We start from the raw sequence: 25,961 nt of genomic DNA on the forward strand, positions 1-25,961 counted from the left end.
TATTTCATAGCTTTATGATTTTATTACATCAACCAGTATTTATTAGGTAAACAAATACAACTAAACCAGTGCAAAAATAAGGTCTTGGTGTCCACCCAGTCTCACTTTGAAACGTAGGAAAAGGAAAAAAAAAATCTTTTTAATAGCACTTTAACCTTTGAATGGAGGTACCTGCTGATGTTTTCTGCTTCTTCCTTCATTACGTACTTTTCTTTTAATTTGGTCTTCTCGGAGAGAATCAAAGTAGGGGTTCTCCAGGAGTTGGGCACAGGTTAATCTGTCATCTGGATTCATCTTCAGACACTCCTTTGGATGAAAAGCAAAGAAGACGTTAAAAGAGGGGCCTATGTTGTTACTGTGCCCCAAAACTCTGAGTAGTAACCGGATAGAGCATATATGATTTAGAAAAATCAAGTCTGTATTTCATCCAGTGCTTACAGCTTGCTAATAAACTGTGGTCACCTCTATTTCTCCATCACTTCACTCTGGCTTCTGCCTCCACAATTCCACTCTCAAGTGGCTCTTGCTACTCAGACCTATGACCTCTACTTCCCTATCCTTAAATCTACTTCCATATTTTGTGTTCTCCTCTCAATGGTGCTAGATACAACTGACCACGTCCTCCTTCTTGAAACTCTACTTTTGGCTTCTCTGATGCCTCACTTTCGTTCCTCCTACTTCCTGGCCATCCCTTTTCAAACCAACCTTTCCTCCTTTCCATTCTCCTCCACAACCGTTACAGGAAATTCCTCAAGGCTCAATCCCAGGTTCCCCTTTCTTCTCATTTGTGCTAAGTTTCTAGCTAATCTCATTGATGCTCAATGGCTTCAATGGTCAAGGTTTACCAGAGACTTCCACGTGTGTGTTTCTGATCCAGACTTCTCCTTTGAAATCTGGACCCACAGGTGCAATGGCCTACTTAATATTTCTGCTTTGTCTCAAGAGCACTCTTATGGGTTGAACTGTGTACCCCCAAAATATTTGTTGAAGTCCTAGCCCTCAGTACCTCATAATGTGACCTTATTTGGAAATAGGGCCTTTGCAGATGTAATTAGACAAAACGAGGTCATACTGAAGTAGTGTGGGATCTACTCCAATCTGATCGGTGTCTTTATATGAAGAGGGAAGACATTGCAAAGTGAGACACACAGTGTACATCATGTAAGGACAGGCAGATACTGGATTCTGCTGCCAGAAGCCCAAGAGCGCCTGGGACTACCAGAGGCTGGAAGAGACCTGGAAGGACCCTCCCCTAGAAGCTTTAGAGAGAGCATGGCCCTGCCAGCACTTTGATTTTAGATTTCTGGTCTCCACAATTGTGAGAAAAAACTTCTGTTTGAGCCACCCAGTTTCTGGTACTTTGCTATGCTCACCCTGGGAAGCTGATACAGACACTTCTTTGCCCCCTTCCTCCACTCCCCAGATGGAAAAGATCATCACATCCTACCAGTTTTATTTCCAAGTATGTCTTGAATTCATTCACTTCCTTGTTTGGATGTTCAGTCTACTGAAATCTAGTCTCTCACTAAAGACCTATGAGTTGTTTTTTTAAAGAGCATTTTTAGTTTCTAAGAAGAGAGTGTTAAAGCTGAGCTGCTTCTTGGGGCCTGAGCTAGAACTATGTCCTACTGGATTAGTTTTAGGTGCACTGAGATGAACTGGATGGAGTTGAGGCTTCTGAGTTCTTGACTGCCTGGTTAATAGCTTTCTGCACCCCAAGAGGCTGATGAATTCTCAGAGATGCTCCTAACCTGGGGAAGGTTTTAGAGAGGAGGGACAAGAAATTGGAACTGCAAAGTCCAAGTCAGGATCCTTTTCCTGAAACTTCAAATTTCACTAAAAGCCCTTCAAAATTTCCAAGAATCTACAGTCTTCTTCTTGATGACCAGATAAAACTGATGTAGGAATAGGATGGTTAATAAAAAAATTAATAAAAAATTTTATTAATTTTATTAATAAAAAATTAATATTGTACCCATAGTCTTATTTTAAACCTAATGAACAGAATACAGATCTGCCACATATTGATTGGCCCCTGCATTTCCACCACTGTCCTTGGCACTGCCATTGGCTGGCACTTCACCCGCCTGAGCAGTTCCTTGCCTAGACTCTGACCCAGTCTCGTGGGATAACTACCTGTTACGGTAGCTGTTACTAATTTGTTGTTAAAGATGTCTCAATTGAAATTAATGAAAGAAAGCCTGTTTTCATCTAACATGGGGCAGGAGTCTAGGACATAGGGTGTGGCCCACTGAATAGCACAATCCTTGATGCACTTATGAGAGAGTTCTTGGGTCTCAGGTCAAACATTATGAATCTAAATCAAATAGCTGAGTGACAAAGCCAGCTTCCTCCAGAATCCTGGGCAGGCCAACAGGGCACTCCAACTTCGGAGATGAGGAGAGGGAGTTGGCTTTATACAGTGGCGTTTTTGTGTCCTGGAAGTTTTTTCTCTGGTTAGTTGAAGGAGAAACCACAGGAAGGCCTAGCCTCAACATGAGAATGGACTGGGCTTGCAGTGCTTGACACCCCCCACCCCAACTGGGTTTTGTTAAACCGTAGGTGGATCCGATCAACCTGTCCAGAACAAGGTCAGAAAATTGGGCTTCGAGGACGGGGCCTGCAAAGTGCTGGGTTAAGGCAGGTCATAGCAGGGAGACCAGTAGAAGACAGCTGAGGTCCAGTGGAGCAGGGGTAAGGGCAGTCTGAGAGCACAGAGGGGTCAGGCTCCCAATCTCAGGAGGACTCGGGCTGAAGGAATCCAGCACCCTGGATAACACCTTTGCAGTGACCAGCACTGGCACTAAGGCTGGTCTACAAGGTCAACTCCAGATGGCTCCACCTTCTAGATCATATGAGTTTTCAACTGGGCTGCTTAGCATAATCACCCAGGGGGATATTTAATGGTATAAATTCTAAGGTCCTATATATAGAGATTCTGCGTCTGGAATCTGAGGTTAGATACTGGAACGTGTGCTTTTAAAAAGCCCCCAGGTCATTCTGATGAACAGTCTGGAAACCACTGCTATAAATAGAACTTAATTGGTTGTTAAAGACAGATACTTTTACTGGTAGCTCCATTCCTGTCCCCTAAGGGTTTTAGTATGCACTTTGATGGAAGAGTCATAGCTAGCATGCCCTCAGTTGGCCAAGCATGAATAGCAGCCTGGTCATAGGTGAATTTCTTCTACTTTTTACTAGAGTTTGTCCTTTGCTTGACTATCTCTTTTAGGCCCCAGGCAGAGGCCATTTATGGTGTCTATATGACTCTGACTTTGCTTGGTCTTCTATTAATTTTTTAAAAATAATTAAAAATTTTATTTAACTCAATATATCTAAAATGTTCAACATGTAATTGATATTTTAAAATATTAATGAAATATTTTAAATTTTTAATAGTAATTTTAATAGAAACCTAGTACATCTCAATTCAAATAGGCCATATTTCAAGTGCTCAATAGTAACATGCAATGGCTACCATCCTGGACTGTGCTGTTGTAGACCTTCAACATCCTCATAAACTTCCATAGTCTGAATATCCTAACTTAATATTCAAATTTCTAATGAAGGCTAAAGAAGTAATGGTGTTCATCACAGCAAACCCCAATTATACTAATTAAAAAACCTTTTTTTAATCCTCACCCAAAGATATGTTCTTTATATTGATTTTAGAGAGAGGAAGGGAGAGAGAAACATCACTCGGTTGCCTCCTATATGCACCATCAGTAGGGAATGAACCCATAACCTCAGTATGTGCTGTAAGCAGGAATCAAACCCGCAACTTTTGGTGTATAGGATGATGCTCCAACTAACTGAGCCACCCAGCCAAGGCCATCTCCTAGAAAGAGTACTGCTTACACCACTGATGTTCCTTTAACTATAATGATTTTACAGCTCCTTATCATTTTCAATGACTACATCCTACTTTGGCATTATTTGTACTACTGCCCACTCCTCCCAGAGTTACCAGCTTCAATCATTACAATTTGCGGTCAATAACAATTATAAGTGATTCTTAAGTACCTTCATAAAATTCAAAGCCATGGGATGAGCACCTGAGAATTTTTCTTCAAGAGTTTCCTAGGACATAAAGTAAAAACTTTTAACATTACATAAAAACAACGTAATGTTCTAATAGCACATGATCTCACTCATCTAGGGGAAATAATGAACAACATAGACTGATGAACAAGAACAGACCCAGAAACAAGGAGGCATGGATCAGACTGTCGGGCCTCGGGGGGAGGGTTGGGAAGAGTGGGGGTCAAGGGGGAGATCAACCAAAAGACTGTGTACAGGCATATGAGCCTAAATGGTGGTTAAGGACAACAGGGAGGTGGGGGCATGTGTGGGGAGGGGTGTGGGATGGGAATGGGGGGACGAGGACAAATATGTGATACCTTAATCAATAAAGAAATTTAAAAAAAATAAAAACAACGTAATGTATGTCTTAATATGTAAATAATAAGAACACTTTGAAGAAAGACTCCCTAGTAGGTTAGATAATTTCTTTTAATAAAATCATATGTTTACATAATGTTACACTATATTGTAAATACTTGAAAGACAAAAATTAGAGTTTTCTTAATTTCACAATGTCTTGCAATTGATGTTTGATAAATGTGGGTTCCAAATGTCCCCTTCTGAAATATTACTACAGTCCTTTAATACCTGTGCCTGATCTACTCACAGGAAGGCTTTGAGCATCAATGAAAATTACATTGACCTACATGTGTAAGAGCAATACAGAAAGCAATGGAATGATGAACATAAACTCAGAATAGTGAGGAGGGAGGAGGATGGGATTGAGAGGAAGAATTCAGGGAGGAGGAAGTTTCGAAGATAGTGGTAATATTCTTAATGTGTATTTGTTGCTTTATTCTTTAAATTGCATATTCTTTTGTAATTCAACCTCTAGCCTTATAATTCAACTTTTAACCTTTTATTATCCTATCTAATAAAGAGGGAATATGCTAATTGACCCTCACGCCATTGGAAAGATGGCAGTGCCCACAGCCAATAAGGAGGGAATATGCTAATTGACTGCCATGCCCTCAAAGATGGCGGCACCCACAGCCACCAGATGGTGGTGCCCAGTCCCCTCGGCCCTGCCAGGGCAGCAGGCACGTGGAAAAGCCAGGCCTTGCTGCACCTGCCTCTATAGTCCTCCAGTCCCCTCGGCCCCCCAGCCACCCAGGGCCGGCCTGAGATGCAGGCAAGCCTCAATGGCACCTGCCCAGCTGCCCAGGGCCGCTCGAGGCTCAGGTAACCAGGGCTGGCTGAGGCTTGCCCTGCCGGCAGTGGCAGCAGCAGAGATGTGATGGGGGCATCACCTTACCCTGATCGCTGGGTCGCCTCCCGCCCCTGAGGGCTCCCGGACTGTGAGAGGGGGCAGGCCAGGCTGAGGGAACCCGTAGGGAGCAGCTAGAGGGTTAAACCTCGGACTGCCCTGTTGGCAAAGCCACAAACAAGTCCCAGCTTAGAGGGTACAGCCCTCTTAGCATAATTAAGCTTGACTTTATGACACTCCCTAGATCCTTCCTGGGTAGCTAATGGGCTGTGGGAGGTGCAGCAAATGCTGCCCAAACAAGTGAAACTCACAAGAACATTGTAACTATGGTGATCACTACCTTGTTTACCTCTGACTAGCAAAGCATCAGCTTGCCGTCTGGATCTTTTTCTGTGGCCTTAGCCAGGCACAGGAGATCCACCTAGACCAGTGGTTGGCAAACTCATTAGTCAACAGAGCCGCAGTTTGCCGACCACTGACCTAGACCCAGCTTATTCTCTTTTTTCTGTCTTTTCTTCAATCCTTCCCCGCCCCCCCTCAGGCTCGCCGAACCCTTGGCTGTGCTGGCACGGCACAGGAACCCCCCTCCAGTGCATGAATTTTCATGCACTGGGCCTCTAGTATTTAATAAAAGAGAGCCAGTATATAAATCAAGGTATTATAGGAAATACATTTAAAACAAAGATGGTATCTAGAGATAGCTGGGATGTCTTAAACCTCAATTGTTCACCTGTGCCATAAATCATGATCTGGCTTTACAGACACTTTCCCCCTCCCTGCACCCCTCTGACTTCAACCTAGGCAGTGTGAGTGTGGACACATGCCTATGGACAGTCCATTCTATAGGCATAATCTAGACCATATGGAGTTTTAAAGATCATAGTCCAAACTTAGGTAACACAAACAGGAAATCAATGTGTACAGAATGTAAGAGGGTCAGGTAGTAGGCGATACATTCCCAGAGAAAGGCAAAGCCCACAGCGAGAGTGTGGAGGTGAGATGGTAGTCTGGAGTTTTGACTTGGATACAGTGAGGAACATTTTGTAGAATGACCTTCTATGTGAAAATATACGTTGTGAAAAAATGGTTTCTATTAATTTGAGCTTTGTTTCACATGCTGAAAAACAGAGAATGCATTTTTTCATATAAAAAATGTACTACAGTAAGTATTGTTTATGAGATAATAATTATTTCAGGAAAAGGTACCTGAATGTTTTGACTAAAAGGATCAGTTATTTGTGTAAGGAACTAAACAGACTTTCACTTCAAAGCTAATATTAAATTAACTTTCGGATAGGGCAAGTAAACTTTATAAGCATTCTCCTGATTAGTTCATATAGTTTTTATATAGTTTCTTTGGTCTGTGTTAGGGTGGCATAAGGAAAACAGGAGCTAAAGGCATAAACATTAAAAAACACACAACAAAAAATAACTACCCCTTTAAAGAAAGTAGCAACACAAATAATAAAACATCCAAAATCAAGCAGTTACCATGTCTTCCGGTTCAGGAATACTGACGCCATGGAAAAATTGGTTACTTTTAAAGATGGACTGATGTCTTGGGATTAGTTTTCCTATAAAACACAAACCACATAATTTATGTTCAGTTTATAAAAGTAATACACTGTCTAAATGGTTAACTTCTGAGGTCCAGATGCGAAAGAAAGACTGATCCTGACTGTGGCCTCCAGATTTGGAAGGAATAGGTCACTGCCTAAACACACCTGCTCAGGTAAGGCCAATTCTCCCACACCACTCTGCCACAGGTGGCTGGGTCTGCCAGACAGCCTCCACCAGAAGAGGAGGCAAGACACGGTGTGGAGGCCTTTACACACGTGACCTTACTTAATCTCATACAATCTAACCACGGTTGCCACTTTCAATCTCCACTGTATCAGTGAGAATGAGGCTTAGAGTTTAGTAACCTGTCTAAAGTCACATGGTCATTTAATGACAGACCTGATTTCAAACTCAGGCCTGTCTAATATCTACCTAATGTAAATTTCCACAATCCGTTCAGGAAATCAACCAAACAATCTACACTAGAGGGGTGCCCCGTGGTGATACTCTCCCCCACATTTTTCATGCTGCAGAATTGTCCAGAAGAACGTGTTGGAACCAGACCGGACAGCAGTAATTCCCTTGCCCGGCACCCACGCTGCCAGGAGAGCCTATGGGAAGGAATTATAAATATTCGTCCCGTGTGTGTAGATGGATCTTTGCAGCCCTGGTGCCAGAGTAAAGCTGCAGGTAACCTTCTGGGTTATATTCCCTTCCAGCCAGGAGGCAGACCACTGCTGAGGATGCTGACACACGATGAAAGAGATTCTCGAGTTCCATTCCTATTCTGCACTTTAGGCCAATCATGGAAGCCCCGAGCCGCAGTTTCTCATTTCTCAAAAGGCATCACAAGCCCTGACCGGTTTGGCTCAGTGGATAGAGCGTCGGCCTGCGGACTAAAGGGTCCCGGGTTCGATTCCAGTCAGGGGCATGTACTTTGGTTGCGGGCACATCCCCAGTGGGGGTTGTGCAGGAGGCAGCTGATCGATGTTTCTCTCTCATCGATGTTTTTAACTCTCTATCCCTCTCCCTTCCTCTCTGTAAAAAACTCAATAAAATATGTTTTTTTTAAAAAAAGGCATCACAAAAAATGTTGCCATGTAAAACGCAAACCCTAGCCCTAGCTGGTTTGGCTCAGTGGCTAGAGCGTCAGCCTGTGGACTGAAGGGTCCCAGGTTCGATTCTGGTCAAGGGCACATGCCCAGGTTGCGGGCTCGATCACCAGTGTGGGGCATGCAGGAGGCAGCCAATCAATGATTCTCTCTCATCATTGATGTTTCTATCTCTCTCTCCCTCTCCCTTCCTCTCTAAAATCAATAAAAATATATATTTAGCCCTAACTGGTTTGGCTCAGTGGATAGAGCATCGGCCTGCGGACTGAAGGGTCCCAGGTTCGATTACAGTCAAGGTCATATATACCTTGGTTGCAGGCACATCCCCAGTAGGGGGCGTGCAGGAGGCAGCTGATCGATGTTTGTCTCTCATCAATGTTTCTAAGTCTCTATCCCTCTCCCTTCCTCTCTGTAAAAAATCAATAAAATATATTAAAAAATATATATAAAAGGCAAACCCTCTTTTACAGTGGACAGAAATGGCATTTGACCTAATACCTCCTAAGAGTGGAGTCTGTACAGCTGATGCATACCCTTGGCGGCAGAGCCCAGTCCAGAAAGTAGGTGTGTAGTTTATTCCTTGGCTCAGTGGCTTGACTTGGAAAGGAGCTGAAAACTCCTCAGTGAGGGACTAATGGCTCGACAGGCTGAGGAAAGGGTTGGGTTTTGGCTACAACCCAGAACCCACCCTCCTGAGCAGCACCTTGGAGAGGCAAGAAAGCCCCTGCTGGTCATTACAATGGCATGCTGTTACCATAGCAGCAGAGCGGCCCTGGAAGCCAGAAAATGCAGCTCCTACCCAGAGTTCTGATGATCAGATAAAGTTGATCCACATCTGACTTTCCAGGCCAGAGCGGCTGGCCTGTCAGGAGCTCTGCAAAAACGCAGCCGGCAGCCCATATGTCGACTGAAGAGCCATACTGAGTGTCTCCCACGAGAAGTTCAGGAGCTCGGTACCATCTTGTAGCGACATAGTCAGTGTAGGCATCTCCTGGAACTGCAAACACATCCATCAGATGCGGTGGGTCACCTGTTCCCAACATGTGAACTACTCCTAGGAGAGGCACTGAGGTACGCTTCAAAACTCAGTGGCCACACACTCCCCACAGTTCATGCCGTGATGCCGACTGAGGAACCAGTTATACTGTGCATTCAACACTCAGAGGCACCTTTGTCTGTTAACATGTATGTAATCCCAAACAGAGGGCAGTGTGACTGAACATTCCTAGTGTAACGTCAAGTCTAAACCAGCTTCCAAATGCACGGTCAAGTCACCTGTGTCTTGGGTCCTGTCAGGACACTGATGACGTACACACCACCTTGCAATGTGTATGTTGCCAGCCGGGTGCAGTTCTAGATTTGGGGAGAAACACTGATTTGTCCCGCTGCCTCCTTGGTTCCTCCCTGTCTGGGGTGATTTCCTTTTTCTTAGCACTGTCTCTGAATTCTCTCTTCAACTGTCAGTTCACTCTCTAGTCTCACCAGCTCTGTGAGGTTATTTGCCAACCCCCCCAACCCCCAATGGGCATCTCCCTCCAGGGAACCGTCTGCACCTTCACTTTTGCACTTCCTTGCCAATCACCCTGCATTATTCTTCTGTTTATTTGACTTGAGACTATAAGAGCGCGCAGAGCAGAAATGCATCTTATAACCCTTTTCCTCTCCTATGGGGCAAAGCATAGAAGTGTGATGTCCAATAAATTCTAGTTGAATGGAGCGGAGTTGAAGTGCTAATTAATGTAGTGACTAAAGGTAAAAGTAAGATGTTCCTTTTTGAATAATAACAACAAGACATTTGGCATCCATTCAATATCTAAAGTGAGGCTTTCAACTATATTATCTCATAATCATCTGAGTTGAGCACATTAGTAAAAAGTGGCTACTTACTCAGAATTCGTGCAAATCCAAAGTCACAGATCTTGATTATTCCTTGCTTAGTTATTAGAATATTTTCAGGTTTTACATCTCTGTGAATACACTGTAAGGTAACATCTGATTATTTCTTTGAGCCATCAAAATGACAAAGCATAAAAAACATTACCTCTTACTTTAAATGATAAACATAGTCTGTGAGATAAAAATAAATATGGTTTTCTTAAAAGAATTTAAATTGGCAATTTTTCACTTATCACACCAAAAGAAAAAAAAATGTTGTTACATCAGTGAAGAAATAATTGTTGGATATAAAAACTGACTTTTTTTTTGTGGGGAGAGAAGGTAGTATCATACAATTATTTCTCCCACTTTTTACCGGGTCCTATTTTAACTGTAAGAGTAAAACCCTCGATGATTGTACCTATAATCAGAACTACTGCCACCCAAGATCACATTCACATTTGAGAAACTGGAAAGACATCTGAATGATAAACAAAACTCCCTTGTAATGAGGATGACCACATATTGTCATCTAAATGAGAACATGTGAAAAAGCTCTACTGATAATCATGCCCGGACAACAAGCGCAAACACAACGCTCCTGGGTGCCCTGGGGCGCATGGCCCCCACTCAGTGAGAGCTACCAAAGCGGTGGCCTCCAGGGATGAGCATCACAACCTCATCCTCATCCAACAGCGGGCCAAGCTGGACGGACTGGCAGCCCTCCCGAGAGAGGGCCACGCAGTAAGAATGATGGTGCTCTTGTTCGATGGCTCAGCCCCGTGCCGAGCCCTGCACTTCCCCAGGCGCCTGCACATGCAGCAGCTCATCCCCGCAGCAACACTGTGACTGCGGGAGGCCCCTGACAGTCCCAGACTGAGCGGCACAGTAATCGGCTCCTCTGCCTCGCTTCTCTGCCGTGCCCTCCGTCCGTCCCTGTAAGAGTGGCTGTCAAAGGGACAGTTCTGAAATAATTTCTCTTTGCTTCCATAGCAACTGTCTAGGAAGAGAACATGTTGAATCCGTAATTTATTTTTGGTCACAAAAACGGCACTGGCAATAGAAGCTAGTGGTCTCAGTTTAGCCACTGTCAACTGTTAAACCTTTGGAGACTCCTTAAAAGTCGTAGGCCTTAGCTATTAATTTTTAAAAAATACAATGTTGTAATATAAACCAACTTCATTTTGATATTCTACCTTTTAGGTAACCCATTTATGAAACCTGGATTAACACTTTGAGTCATACTCACAATAGCTGGTGATTTACTAAGAACAGGTTATGTTCCTCAAATGAGTTTGCATCAAACTGTAAAATTTCTGGCCCGGTTGGTGTGGCTCAGTGGGACAACCAGACATGGGATGCCTCATGAGGTTGATGCAATAAAAAGTGTACAGCGCTATGTATGAACTATTCTTGTGTAAAGAAAAATGAACCTAAAAATGATCAAGCCTCTAGATATAAATGCCAATTTAAAGGAAAAACAGGTGAAAGACCAAGTTCAGTTAGACACAGGATGCAGTCAGTCAGAATGATTTCAGTAACACAGTAGGACTCAAAATATGGTTCTAGGAAAATGCTTGGAAATGCAAATTCTCGGGTCCTATCTCAGACCTATGGAATCTGATACTCTGGGGGTGGACCCAGCAAACTATGTCTTAGCAAGACCTTCTGAGCATTGTGATGCATGCTCGGGTTTGAAGAACTACGGTTATAAAAAAGTAATGATGAAAAATTTTTTCTAAAAGGTAAGGGAATGGCCACTATTATAGAATAAAAGACTTAAGAGACATAAAAACAAAATGAAGTGCCAAAGTGGATTACACTATTGAGAACTTATTTTAATCCAATTTAAAAATAGTCAGAGGAATCAGTAGTATTAAGGCAAAAAGAAACATTAACTTCATACAAACCTTTAATTCATAAGAAATTAGAAATTTGGTTCTTATAGAAATTGGAAAAGGGCCACAAATAATGCATTGTTTTTCCTCATATTCAGTAACTTTTTTTTGGTTTTGCTCTTCTGATTCTTACTTCCCCTGTTTTTAGCTTTTCAAAGACACCCCTGAGCTACTTAGAAGGAAAGAGTCACCATGAAGAATTAACAAATGCATTAGAAAATGTCACTTACATTATGTTGATGACAGAAATTAAGAGCTTGAAGTGTTTGCCATAATACACTTTTAATCACTCCATCAGCAACTCTAGGGAAAAAAATAAAAGAGGAAATTAAGAAACTGCTGGGATGGGGTTACAGGAGCAGAAGCGAGAACAGAAGCGGAGTGAGTGGGCTTGTGATGGCCAACAAACACAGTGCAAAGGGGGCCTGGGAAATGTTCTATAAAAATGTCTTAATGAAAATCGCTTTACTATTTTTTCATTGTAATTACGTAATTTCCTCTTTAAATTTCAATGTGTACATCTGCAAAAATGATACAGGCTAAACATGAAAACTCAAACAACACAGAAAAGTGAAGGAATAAAGTGTCGACTCACATCTTGCTATCCCCAAATAACTGCTGTCACCTATGGTGGCTGTTCCTTGAGGCACCTCTGTTTCTCTTCCCTTTGTGTGTCCAAATTTACTTTTTAACTTTAATGTTAAAAAACATTCATATGGTTTAAAATTCAAAAAACATGAAAGTATATCTATGAAGTATTCTCTGATACCTGCCTATCCACCCAGTGCATCCTCTGTCACTTCCCTGCCTCTTTCAGACACTTTTATGCATAGAAGTACAAATATTAATACGTATACAGAGATTTTGTGGCTGTAAAGGACCACGCTATGTGGATAATTTACTTAGTCTCCGCCGATGAGCAATTAGGTTGACCCAATTTTTATTTCTAATAACAATGCTTCAATGAATATATGTAATCATCCATCTCTTTGCATTTGTGCAACTACCTTTTAAGGTAAGTTCTAGAAGTGGGATTTCTGGGACCAATGGTAGGTATATGTTACATTTTGATCCTACAGGGATGAACTTCAGGTAGACCTGAGACCTGGTTTTGCAGGAAAAAAGGTATGCTTGAAGACTGACCTTCAAGTCGCCCAATTCATGTAGGTGGTAAACACTCAAGCAAGTGCTGGGTTGTTTTGTAGAAGTGACTTACACATGGTAAGCAGGCAGGTACATAGCCAGGGGAGCCCAGGGAGAATCAAGGGCCCATGAGAATGGGAGCCTGGGAGCTCTGTCCCTGCAGAATCCTTACTGTGTGTGGAAAACATTGGAAAATACCATGGATGGGCAGGTGTATTTTCCATGGGGAACTGGGGAGCTGGACAACTTGTATTCTGGCTGGGAGAAATGTGCTCTGTGTAACCATCTCTACAAATTATAGGAATGACCGTCCCTTTAACCTTTCTGCTGTCTTCCCATTGCTCACCTCACTGTCCCAGGAATGACGCCTTCACAGTTACATACTGCCAAGCTACCTTCTCTAAGGAAGGTTATACCCATTTATGCTCCCACAAAATATCTGTGCATTCAAGTCCCTATCTCCTCACTTGGTTTTGCAGTGTTATGCTTGCCAATCTGTGGTTAACATACAAAGACCTCATTTTGGTTTTCATTTGCATGTCATTAACTATTAATGAATTTAATTTTTACATGATTATTGGCTATTACGTTTCTTCTTTTGTGTATTTCCTATTCAGAGTGATGTATATCAAAGTCTGCATATGTGCTACAAATATTTTTCTCAGTGTGATGTTGTTTTTCAATCCCAGTCATGAGATGGGATTGCTGTTTGCATATTTCAAAAAAAAAATCTGAAACAAGATTTCTTTTTATCAAATGTAAGTTTTTAAACTTAAACTTATCTGATATTCCAAACACACCCATCACTCAGCTTTACTATTTCATCATATCTGGATATTTAATATGCTCAGATCACTTTTTGAAAACGGAATGAATCATGCAGATGTAACTGGCCTTCCACCTGTATATGACTTGGGTGGGGTACTAGCAACAAGGCATCACCATGGGGCTGGGGTAAATGCCGAGAAACAGCAACAAGTATGTGGAAGCATTTTTCTCAGAGCAGTTTCCCGATCGGGGTCACAGTTACGGTGACATGCCCGTGACATCAGCGGTCTGGTGGCAGCCCTTTGACTCCAGTGTCTCTAATTCTCAGTATTAAATCACCTAATTCTCAGTATTAAATCACCTTCCATCTGAAACTTCTGGAGTGGTTTCTGTTTCCTGTACTGAATTCTGACACAGCTTAATGCTCGCCCTTTGCCTAGAGACAAACCTGAGACAATACTGTTTAAAAATGTTAAGAGTCAGAAAGAATAGTACAGCCATTTTGAGCACTATGAGAGAGTGCAAATCCCAGCGGGGGTGACAACTGATGTCCTTGTCTTGTTTTCCACTTTAATGGTGGTTCCTTTAGTGGTGAGTATAAAATTAGCTGTTGATTGGAAGAGGGTCTGTGTAGGTGTAAGTGTTTTGTGTGTGTGTGTGTGTGTGTGTGTGTGTGTGTGTGTGTGTATGCGCGCGCACGCGTGTTAATAAAGTATTTTAATCTTAGTTTGCTAAGGTTTAAACAAATCAGAAAAGGATATTGAATTTATCAACTGCCTTTCAGATTTTACCAACATACAATATATTTTTTTCCTCCTTTAACCTACCAGTGAATTATGTGAATGGACTTCCTGATATTGAACTACGATTCATTCCCTGAATTCAGATAATCCAATATATAATTTATTTTTTAAATATTTACTCTGGAATTTTTATTTCAATGCATCTTTTTTTAAAAAATATTTTTTTAATTGATTTCAGAGAGGAGGGAAAGGGAGAGAGAATCATTGATCGGCTGCCTCTTGAATGCCCCGAACTAGGGATCGAGCCCACAACTTGGGCATGTGCCCTTGACTGGAATCAAACCTAGGACCCTTCAGTCCACAGGCCGACGCTCTATCCACTGAGCCAAACCGGCTAGGGCACCAATACATAATTTGGCCTCAAAATGCATTGTGATTTATTTGTGTAGGTTTGTCTTCCTAATTATTTCTACTCTAGGTTAATATTCATTTGCCCTCTGAGCACATCCTAACTGAGACTGGGGAGGGGTGGCCAGCAGGTGCGTCTGGGTAGAAAGGGGAACTGTGGCTCTGATTTGAAGTTTGCCGGAGTTAATCCCACGTGGAATGAAACTGGATCCCAACCACACAGAGCTTCAGTTGCTAGATTACTTACCCATTTGGACTTCTTTCCAGCTCATTTAAAAGTGTGTGATCACAGTATTCAAAAACTAAATGTATTTTCCTCTTTCTCCTGAACACTTCAATGAGGTTCACAAGGTTTGGGTGTTTTAATTGCTGCAAAGAAATTGAAATACAAAACTTGGTGACTTGTTCCCTGTAAGAATTTCTCCCTGGGTATCTTACAATATTAAGAGCAGGAGGTCTTGTGGAGAATTTTATTACAGTTACTTACAAGAGAAAACATCCCTATAAGAATTCTTACCTTTAGTAAGAATCAAGGAATCTTAAAGTTGCAAGACAAATTTAAGAATTTGTCTCATGCACCCATAATAGATGGTAACTAACCTGAATCTGTCTGGAGATAACAAATAAAGTACACAACTTAAAATATAAGCTCTAAAACAACAAACACTTCAGCATTTTGTGGAAATTCTAAATATGTGTCATAAAATAACCTCAATAAAAATGAGGAAATGGAATTATTGTGTAAGACTATAAAACTCATCAATACCCATTTAGCTTACAGATTGCCATGGATTTACTGTAAATGTCAGCTGGATTTAAACCCAGTCTGGATTTTAGCGTTGGCTCTCAGAAATACAAGATCCTAACCTTCAATCCGATTAAAGTGCCTATTCTAGGAGTCCACGCAGTTAGTCTGTTTTTAATTTGTCATTTTCCAGCTCTGTTCGCTGATTTTGTTATTCTCTCTTATGCTTAAATGTTTTATGTGTTAAATTCTCTTCCCAAACTGACGCCTTCATAAGGCAGCCTCTGTTTAAGGTTTAGACCAAAGGAAAAATCCTGATTAAGATAATCCATCACTAGAGCAACTCTGTAATTTAGCATCATACCAGGGTAATGAGGATAAGCTAGGGCTGTCCCAGGCAACCGGGCACGTAGGGTCACCCTGCCTATATCTATGGTGACCCTATAGTTTAGTATAAACCAGGACACTTCTGAAGGAGGATGCTAACCACACGGACTCTGGTTCTAGACCAGGACACCTGATCACTCCTACTTATAACTCATCTTCCCTGTTTAGTAGACAAATCACCTTTGCAAACTCTGTGCTATTTACACAGAAATATATATATATATAGAATACAGCTTTGTTGCATCGGCTATAGCCTCTGGGAATCCCTTTCTCTCTTGATAGAGACACTTTTTGATTTCCATTTGATTTCGTTTCTCAATAAATATTTTGCAGACCCAGTATAGATTCCTAAGTACGAGGACCTACACAGCATCCCCTACCTCAGCATTCGTAAGCATGGCTTGACCAAAAAAATATCACCCTATGATGGCATGCCTGCTGCTCAGCAGTCTGGGAAAAGGGAATTTATTATACATTAAAAATATTCGCCGCCGAAACCGGTTTGGCTCAGTGGATAGAGCGTCGGCCTGCGGACTCAAGGGTCCCAGGTTCGATTCCGGTCAGGGGCATGTGCCTTGGTTGCGGGCACATCCCCAGTGGGGGGTGTGCAGGAGGCAGCTGATCGGTGATTCTCTCTCATCGATGTTTCTAGCTCTCTATCCCTCTCTCTTCCTCTCTGTAAAGAATCAATAAAATATATATTTAAAAAAAAATATTCTCAGAGCACCAAATCAGGTCCTCCCACCCATGTGTTCTACTGCCTAAAAGGGCAGAAAGGCAAACAGCGGAGGAGATGGGCCACACAGGAAATCCAGCTGCTCTGTGCTGCAGCCAAACCTGTAGGAAGGGAAGGAAAAAGCATCTCCACCAGGAGAGAAAGGTTCCCAGACGCTACAGCTGATGCAATGTCACGGCTCAACCCGGTCAAATCTGTTCTTGGGCAGATCAGCACTTACATCTCCTTTGCCAATGAAATTAGCTTAGCCCAGAAACACAGTGAGGAGGGGGGAAATCAGTCATATTTAAACAACGGGAGCCCACGAGGAAGGTGAGGTACATCTATCTGGGAAGGACCCTGGTCAGGGCGGACCGGGGGGAGGGTATATATATATGTATATATGTATGTATGTATGTATGTATGTATGTATGTATGTGTAAGTGAAAGTCATCACGACCAGAGAACAAGCTGAGTTGGAATCTGGCTACTTTTTCACCTTAAAGCTCATTCTCCAGTTGGGGAACCAGGAGGTACTACCTGGACGCTAACTTTAGCTGAAGACTTTGGGGGTGGCGGTGCTTTATTAGGAAAACACAGGCTGTTTTCTGTGACTGAGCTCTGGGCCAGAGCCGGCTGCTGGCTACGGGGTAACGGCGAACTGCTTTTTGTCACGATGGATGGATGTGCTCTTGAGAAATCCGGGTCTATCTACTTATATTTTAAACAAAACACTAGGACTCATTAGTTGAGGAAACCTGCCACAGATAATATTTGAAAAGGATGGATCATGAACTATTATCTCCCTTTAAAAACTGGATTTCTGGGGATTTCCTAAAAACAGTCGACATGTCAAAAGTAAAAGTCGGCTGTGTGTTCCTGAAACCACAAGTTTTGTTGAAGTGTGGTCCGTGAACCGGCAGCGTCCGTGCCATCGGGGCGCTGGCTGGAAATGCAGGAGCTCAGCCCCCCCCACACACACACCTCCCCACTCGGAATCTGCACTTCAACAAGGTCCCCCGGGGATTCCCACGCACATTCCTGTCTGAGAAGCGCTGCCCTATGACGCGGCTTCCGCTCCGATAAAACAAGGGTGCTGAGGAGCAGCAACCCCAAGGTCCCTTATGTTCTAAAACGAAGACTTTTATGATAGGAAACTGTTTACATGGAGAACTTACGGGTCCTACATGTCAAATCCCATCAGAGAAGAAACAACTAGAACCAAACCTTTGTGCACGATGTGTACACATAGCTGGGGGTGGCGGTCGGTCGGTATGTCTGAGACCCGGGGAGCAGATCACAGGCAGGCCCGTCCCTGTCAATGCCCACAGCCCTGGGCCCCTCTGTGCCAGCAGGTGCTCTTTCACCTGCTGGTTTACGGGGAGGAGGGTGGGGGAGGGGTGGGGGAGACGAAGGCCAGGGCCGGGGGGAATGAGGGGACTTAGGGCAGTGATTCACCAACCAGAAGGGATTGCTTCAGTATTTTAACAATCCACAGCTGTACTCACAATATCAGCGAAATATCAGAGTGGCCAAAGTCCAAAGTGATGATCAATTTCTTTCCCAAAGTTACTGATACAACGGAATTTAGGTCCAATGGGAAAAAAATCACTTTGAAATTCTTTGTAATTGTGACACACACATATTTCACCCAATACCATATTATCCTATCTAATAAAGAGGGAATGTGCAAATTGACCGTCACACCATAACACAAGATGACTGTGCCCACAGCAGAGGCGGGGATCCTGTAACACAAGATGGCTGCACCCACACCCATAACGAACCTTAACGAGCAATCAGCAGGGACCTGAGGCTGCATGGCGCTGGGCCGGGGCAGGGGACCGAGGCTGTGCCCCCCCCCACCTGGTGGGGCTTGACAAGGGACCTCAGGTCACGCCCCCCACCCATTGGTGGGTCGGAGGACCTCAGGCCGCACCCCTGGCCCCGGCACTGGGCCAGGGAACCTGAGGCTGCGCCCCCAGCCTGGCGGGGCTTGACGGGGGACCTCAAGACACGCCGACAGGCTGTGCCCCCTGCCACAGTGCCAGGCCAGGCGACCTGAGGCCGCACCCCCCACCTGGAAGGGCTTGATGGGGGTGGGGCTGGCCAGGTCTGGATCTAACCCAATGGGGGTGGGGCCGGCTGGGTCTGGGTCTGGCGTGACTTCGAGGCGCACGTGGGTGGGCGGGGACTTGACTCTGGTTCCCGTGGCGCGCCCCAGACTCTGACAGGAGGAAGGTTTTCATATACATTTTACTAATTTTCTTTCATCTCTGACACTTCTATTATAGAGAAAGGGCAAATAGCAATATTAAATTATTTCCTCTAATTAATCCCCTTTTAATGTGCACAAATTTCGTGCACAGGGTCACTAGTAGATACATAAAATTAACTTACCTTCAGCATACGTATTTCTCTTAGTGCTATTTTCTTAATAACAGGATCCTCTTCAGATTCCACAAATTTTTTAATAGCTACCACTTGTCCAGATGTTTTGTTTCTGCATTTGAATACAACCCCATAAGACCCTTCTCCAATCTTAGCTAATTTTTCATACTTTTCCATTATAGTAGCAGCGACTTAAATTACTGTATTGTTTAACTGGAGTACAATGTTGCACCTGAAAAATAAGATGACTCGGCTTAACCAAGTTATCAAGGATGGTGTTCTCACAGATTATTATATAAAACCAATTTGCTAAGGATACCAAAGGTTTATGTCCATTGATTAATTTTTAATACACTTAAAATTTTTTGGATGGTATTTTATAATTTGAGTTCAGTCCTATGCAGTTTTATAATGGGTCTGTGTTGACTTCAGTGGAATTAAAAGAATTTGTGGAAAGGAACCTTATCCAATCAACTGTTTTCATTATCCTCTAGTAAACAATTAAAATGCGATGCTATATAATCCAGGTGAGGGAATAGTTCATGCTCTTGAATATGATGTTTATCTTTTCCCTCCTGATTTGAATACGGCGGAGACTAGAAGAACTGAGATCAAGACTTGGTACAAAGGGCTATACTTCCATCTGGTGGAGAGAATAAAGAAAATGTGGGCTGTTAAAGCAGCCATTAAAAACAATAAAATCTTTTTAGAGAATTATTTATTGTGCTTTTATGTGTATGAAGGAACAAATCCTTAAACTCTTAGCTCCCACAGTAAATAAACCTAAAACTCTAAAAAGAAGGTAGATTTCTCTAATTCTTCACGAATGCTTTTGTATCCATAGTGATTTCTATGGGAATACTGGGTTTAATTTTTCTGTTTTGCATCACCCATTTGTGAATTTTGTGGTGATTAGATTATATGTTAAATAACAAATAAGGCCAGCATAATTACGTAAGGCAGCCCAAGAACTGAAAATATAAAAATTCTAATTACTAGTCTTAAAAATCCTCCCCCCCAAAAAACACTTTAGTCAGTAGAATCTTATTAATACCCTCTCATAGTAATATTGACAGAACTTGATAACACTTTCTATGCAAATTATATATAATCTACACAAACATTTCATGAAGCAGGTGTTATTTTCATCCAATTATACAGATGAGAAAACTGAGACACAGTGAAGAGTTAGTATGGACTTAGAACCTAGGCAGTCACATTTCAAAGATCACAATTTGAATCGCTATACTGCCTCTTAGTTAATTCAAAAGAATGCACAATTTGAAAAACCACTCTATCCGGGTATTGATAAAATGTCAAGTAAAGAGTTGACTACTTAAAAAATTTCACGTTTCAAATGAGCATCTATTGTTTTTACTTCACTAATGTTCAGTCTTTCTTATCCACAGATTATCTCAATGAAGATATAAATCATGTACTCTCACTAACCATCATAAAAATACACAACTAGAAAAAGGGTTTATCTGGATAAATGACGATGACTACTATTAGCATACAATGCTATTTTTAAATAGATTTTATTCTCTCATATTAAAGGGTGAAAATTCAAGCATATACACTCAAGTAACACATGGCAAATCCATCACAGATCCTGTTTAGAAAACTCTTGCTAGTTTTGGGCAGGTATGGGACACCTGAGAAGGCCTAGAAGATAGTTACAATGAGGCAGATTTGAGGACTAACTGATTTTTTTAAAAAATTTATCTTTATTGTTGAAAGTATTACAGATGTCCCTCTTCGTTTCCCCAATTGACCGCCTGCACCCTGTACCCGCCCCCCCTCCCACCAGGCCTTCACCACACCATTGTCTGTGTCTGTGGGTTATGCATGTAAGTTCTTTGGTTAATTTCTTCCTCCCCTCCCTTCACTCTGAGATTCCTCAGGAGGACTAAGTCAATTAAAAAAAAAATTTAAGTATATATAGTTGGTATATAATCTTATATTGGTTATATTAGCTTCAGGGGTACAAGACAGTGACTAGACATTTTTATGCCTTACAATGTGATCACCCCACTAATTCTAGTAATCACCTGTCACCGTGTCAATGTTTTTGTTAGTTTGTTTAATCCTCACCTGAGGACATGCTTAGGGAGAAGAAGTGGGGGCAGGGAGAAGGCAGAGGGAGAATTGATTACTTTCCTCTACGCCCTTTTCACTCCTCTCTCCACCCCCTCACTTCCGGTAAACATCCTTTTGGTCTCTGCTTTGTTTTGTTTTTAGATTCCACATATAAGTGAAACTATACGTATTTGTCTTTTCTGCCTGACTTATTTCACTTAAATAACACCCTCTAGGTCCACCCATGTTGTCGCAAATGGCAAGATTTCATTCTTTTTTACTGTTGTAAATATTCCACTGTGTATATACCACATCTTCCTTATCCATTCATCTATCGATGGACACCTAAGTTGCTTCTGTATCTTGGCTGTTGTAAAGAATGCTGCAACGAATGAGTGTTCTCATTTTCTTTGGGTAAATACCCAAAGTGGAACTGTTGGGTCATATGGTATATCTACAGGATGGGGCAAAGTAGGTATACAGTTGTTTATGTGGGAAATAGTACAATAGTTAGTTAATAAATAATACAAGAATAAACTGTCTCGTGTACTCACACCGGTAACCCTACTTTTGCCTCACCCTGTAGTTTTAGTTGTTGTGCGGAATCTCCAAACTGTTTTTCCATCGGGGCTGCACCAGTTTGCAGTCCCACCAACAGTGCACGCAGGTTCCCTTTTCTGGACATCCATGCCAGCCCTGACTTTGTGATAAGAGCCATTCTGACCGGTGTGAGGTGGTACCTCACTGTGGTTTGGTTTGCATTTCCCTGATGGTGAGTGATGTCGAGCATCTTTTCATATGTCTGTTGGCCGTCTGTGTGTCTTCTCTGGGGAAATGTCTTTGCATGTCCTCTGTCCATTTTCCGATCAGAGTATTTTTTTGTTATTGAGTTGTATGAGTTTCTCATATATTTTGGATATCAATCTCTCATTGGATATATCATTGGTGAATATATTCTCCCAGTTAGTAGGTTGCCTTTTAGTTTTGTTGAAGGTTTCCCTGGCTGTGCAGAAGCTTTTTATTTTTTAAAATTTTTTAAAAATGTATTTTTATTGATTTCAGAGAGGAAGGGGAAGGGGAGAGAGAGATAGAAACATCAATGATCAAAGAGAATCCCCATGCTGGGGATTGAGCTGGCAACCCCAGGCATGTGCCCTTGGCCGGAATCGAACCTGGGACCCGTCAGTCCACAGGCTGACGCTCTATCCACTGAGCCAAACCAGCTAGGGCGTGCAGAAGCTTTTTAGCTTGACAGAGTCCCACATGTTTATTTTTTCTTTTGTTTCCCTTGCTGGAGGGGATATGGGAAACTGAATTTTGAATGTACTCCCCAACCCACACACTGATGTACTGGTAGAGGGTGAAACACCCCTAGACATGTCTGAGTGCCATGAAGGCCCAAATTATTGACCACGAAGCTACACAGACAGTGGTAATGTCTAGAAAGCCAAGCTAACAACAGACAAAAAATGAACAGAGGTATCGACAACCACATACTTGTGAACAGATAGGTTGCAAAAACAAAAACCTACACATAAAGAAAACCCTAGGGAAGAAAACTAGAATCCAGAATTGCTGTAATACATTATCTAAAATGCTCAGTTTTCAATTAAGAAATTATAAGACCTGCTAAGAAAAAGGAAAGTGTGACCAATATTCAGGGGGAAAAAAATCAATTATAATGGATTATGAGTAGATCCAGATGTTGGAATTAGCTGACAAAGACTTTAAAGCAGTTATTATAAATAAGTTCAAATAATTAAGACAAATTACAATTCAAACAATTAAAGGAAAATATAATGCCAATGACCAAAAAAAAAAAAAGAAAAAAGGGGGGGGGGAAATCTTAATAGAAAAAGTATAAAAAAGAACCAACAGATCCAGAGACAGAGAAGCATCAATCAGACCATCAAACCTCAGCGGGAAGGCAGGGGAGGGTGGGGGTAAGGGAGAGAGATCAACCAAAGGACTTGTATGCATGCATATAAGCCTAACCAATGGACACAGACACCAGGGGGGTGAGGGCAAGAGTTGGGGGGGGGGGAAGGGGAGATAAGGACACATACGTAATACCTTAATCAATAAATAAAATAAAATTAAAAATATTAAAAAGAACCAAATGGAAATTTTAGAGTAAAAAAAAAACAACAACACAACTGAAATGAAAAATTCACTAGGTGGACTCAACAGATTTAAGATGGCAGAAGAAAGAGCCAATGAATCTAAAGATAAATAGGAAATGACCAATATGAAAGTGAGAAAAAAGACTGAAGATAAACAGTCTCGGAGACCTATGGGACAAAATAAATAGTGCAGTAAACCCTGGATTTTACAGACTTCGATTTAATGTACTAAATTTCCAGTCCATGAGTCACATATGAAAATTAACACCCTGTTAATTTTAAAATGCTTTTAACTGAGATTTGCTTGTAATTAAATTAACAGGCTATTTTTTTGTTGTTATTAATTCACTATTACTTTAAACAAATTTTATCGACTAGGTCATGTGTTGGAAAAAACATTGTAGTAATTTTGCCAACATAAATAAATATTACATGCCTACAACTACAGTCTACTTATTTAAGTCACTACTCCTATCCCGTGTTGGGTGAATGATGAGCACGTGATCACACGGAATTGTGTGAAGTTTTTGGTTCTGTTGTCTCCTGGTGTAACTTTCTGCAGCAGTTTTAACTCGTGTGCTGAGCCATGCCCCCCGCCCTCCCCCCATATGCATTTGTTTACTGCAGGCAACTGGTGAATGCACTGTTATTAGGCCTATTCAGTATAAATTTAAAAATACAGTAATTTTTCTGTGAAAGTAAACTTTTCATACACACGTAATTTTAATTACACAAACGTGTCTACATAAGTAAAAACAGGTGAAGTCACTAATCTGCCAAATTTTTAACATGCATTTGGAAGACCTACTTTGTTATATAACGAACAACTGATTTAGTCTTTTTTTGTTTTTTTTTTTTAGGTTTTACTGTAATTACATTTTGATTGCTCATACAGTCCTTGGGCAGGAAATCAAGATTGAACAGTGATAGAGGTTTATAGGCAGGGAATTGATGCAATTGGTTGAAAATATTTTTCACCGCCATTAGTGACCTTACATCTGAAGCCATATACCTCTTGGCTACAGGGACTCCTGACTTCAGAATTTACCAAATATCTGACTCTTAAAGTTAATGAAGTTTTGTGTACAAAAGCAAAAAGCAGGTATAGACTTGGGTCGATAGGTGAGTACTGAAAGACAATACAGAGACACATATACCTGAGTGGGTCACTAAATTCTTTGAAAATTTTCTATGTAATTACCTGTCTTAAACAGTTGCAAAGTGATGCAGGTATGAACAGAGGAAACCCTTGGAGGCAGATTAATATCCACAACTGTGTCACAGGCCAGGACCTAACACTGAATACACCGAGAAGATGGACTTCTTCAGAAAGGGAGGAGAAACGGGGTGGGAAAGGCTATTAAGTTCCTAATCTCAACGTTTCTAGTAAACTCGTCACCAGTGGCGTGAGGGAGGCGAGGGCCAGGTGACCCCTTCCCCGCACCGGCCGGACCATTGAGGTTCCACAGGTGAGAAGTCACAATCCGCTCCATTGTTCCTGTTTCCCGTGCGACCGAGCGCGTCCACCTCTACCGAGACCGACCGGGAAAATGGGCGGAACCCACTCCGCATCGGTTTTGTGCGGAATTACAGAACCGCAGGAGCACACGCACCTGCTCACAATCTCCGTCTTGGTGACAGTCCGGCTGGGTTGATTAAAAGCGTCCCCGGAAAACCATAAAAACCACATCGTTTACACAGTGGAGGGAACTCATTTTCTTTTAAAAACATCACGTTTCGCCCTAACCGGTGTGGCTCAGTGGATAGAGCGTCGGCCTGGACTCAAGGGTCCCAGGTTCGATTCCGGTCAAGGGAATGTACCTTGGTTGCGGGCACATCCCCAGTAGGGGGTGTGCAGGAGGCAGCTGGTCGATGTTTCTCATTGATATTTCTAACTCTCTATCCCTCTCCCTTCCTCTCTGTAAAAAATCAATAAAATATATTTAAAAACACACACACACAAAAAAACCCATCACGTTTCGCGTGGACACGTCCAGGTATGAAAGCTCGGCACCATCGCTTCATTTTCAGGCCCCGGACCTAGTCTCGACCCTCCTTTACTGGCGGTCGGTCCGGTTTGTGGGCCCCAGACCGCTCTCCCCGCCGCCCCGCCGCCCGGCCGCCCCGCCCTCCAGCCGCCGGAGACCCGGCCGTGCGGCCGGCAGGAGCCCCTCGCCCTCCAGCCTCTGGCCCTCCCCCCGCCCCCCCCGCTGGTCCCGCCCGAGGCTCCCCGTCTCGCAGGGAGCGCCCCCGCCCCGCCTTCCCCGGGAGCTGCCGTCCGCACGCCGCCCCGCTCTCCAGCTCGCGCCGGCTCCCGTCCCACCGACCCGACCCGCCCCGCCGCCGGGGACCCGCACTTACGGCGCCCGCCGCCGGGGAGACGGTGACGCAGCCCCGAGCAGCCCCGACTCCGACGCGGGCCCTCGGCCCAGCCCGCCGCTCGCACAGCCACTCCCGAGCGGAACGGCCGCGGCGTCTCCCGGGCAACCGGACGCTCAGGCCCAGCGCCGCCGGGCGGCTCGGGAGCCGGTTTCCGCGCACACGCGCCCCGCAGGGGGAGGCCGCAGCCCGCCCTCTCCATCTCCCCGGGGACCGCCCCGCGAGCCGGGGACCTCAGCGTGGGGGCGCCCCGGCACTTTCTCCTCCGAGAGCCTCTGAGATTCCCGGAAAGCGAGCGGCGCTCAGGAAACACCCTGTCTCCTCCCCAAGCCCCGCTCCGTCCCA

General features: G+C 43.1%; 1 protein-coding gene across 2 annotated transcripts; it reads right to left on the reverse strand.

Moving 5' to 3' along the window:
- Positions 1 to 25,673, reverse strand: CDKL4 (cyclin dependent kinase like 4). 2 transcript variants are annotated; one of them, XM_054728071.1, is made up of 9 exons: positions 25,599 to 25,673; positions 19,045 to 19,267; positions 15,045 to 15,166; positions 11,966 to 12,038; positions 9,850 to 9,940; positions 8,762 to 8,959; positions 6,782 to 6,864; positions 4,024 to 4,080; positions 1 to 306 (listed from the first exon to the last, which is right to left on the reverse strand). In XM_054728071.1, exons 2-9 carry the CDS (start codon positions 19,210 to 19,212, stop codon positions 151 to 153), a joined length of 948 nt encoding a protein of 315 aa, XP_054584046.1. In that variant the 5' UTR covers positions 19,213 to 19,267; positions 25,599 to 25,673; the 3' UTR covers positions 1 to 150. The 2 variants fall into 2 exon arrangements, with proteins under 2 accessions (XP_054584046.1, XP_027995865.1); XM_028140064.2 differs by lacking the exon at positions 25,599 to 25,673 and adding an exon at positions 24,439 to 24,541.
- Positions 25,674 to 25,961: the final 288 nt, after the last annotated feature.

The sequence above is a fragment of the Eptesicus fuscus genome, chromosome 16 (genome assembly GCF_027574615.1).
Source record: "Eptesicus fuscus isolate TK198812 chromosome 16, DD_ASM_mEF_20220401, whole genome shotgun sequence".
Lineage (NCBI taxonomy): Eukaryota > Metazoa > Chordata > Mammalia > Chiroptera > Vespertilionidae > Eptesicus > Eptesicus fuscus.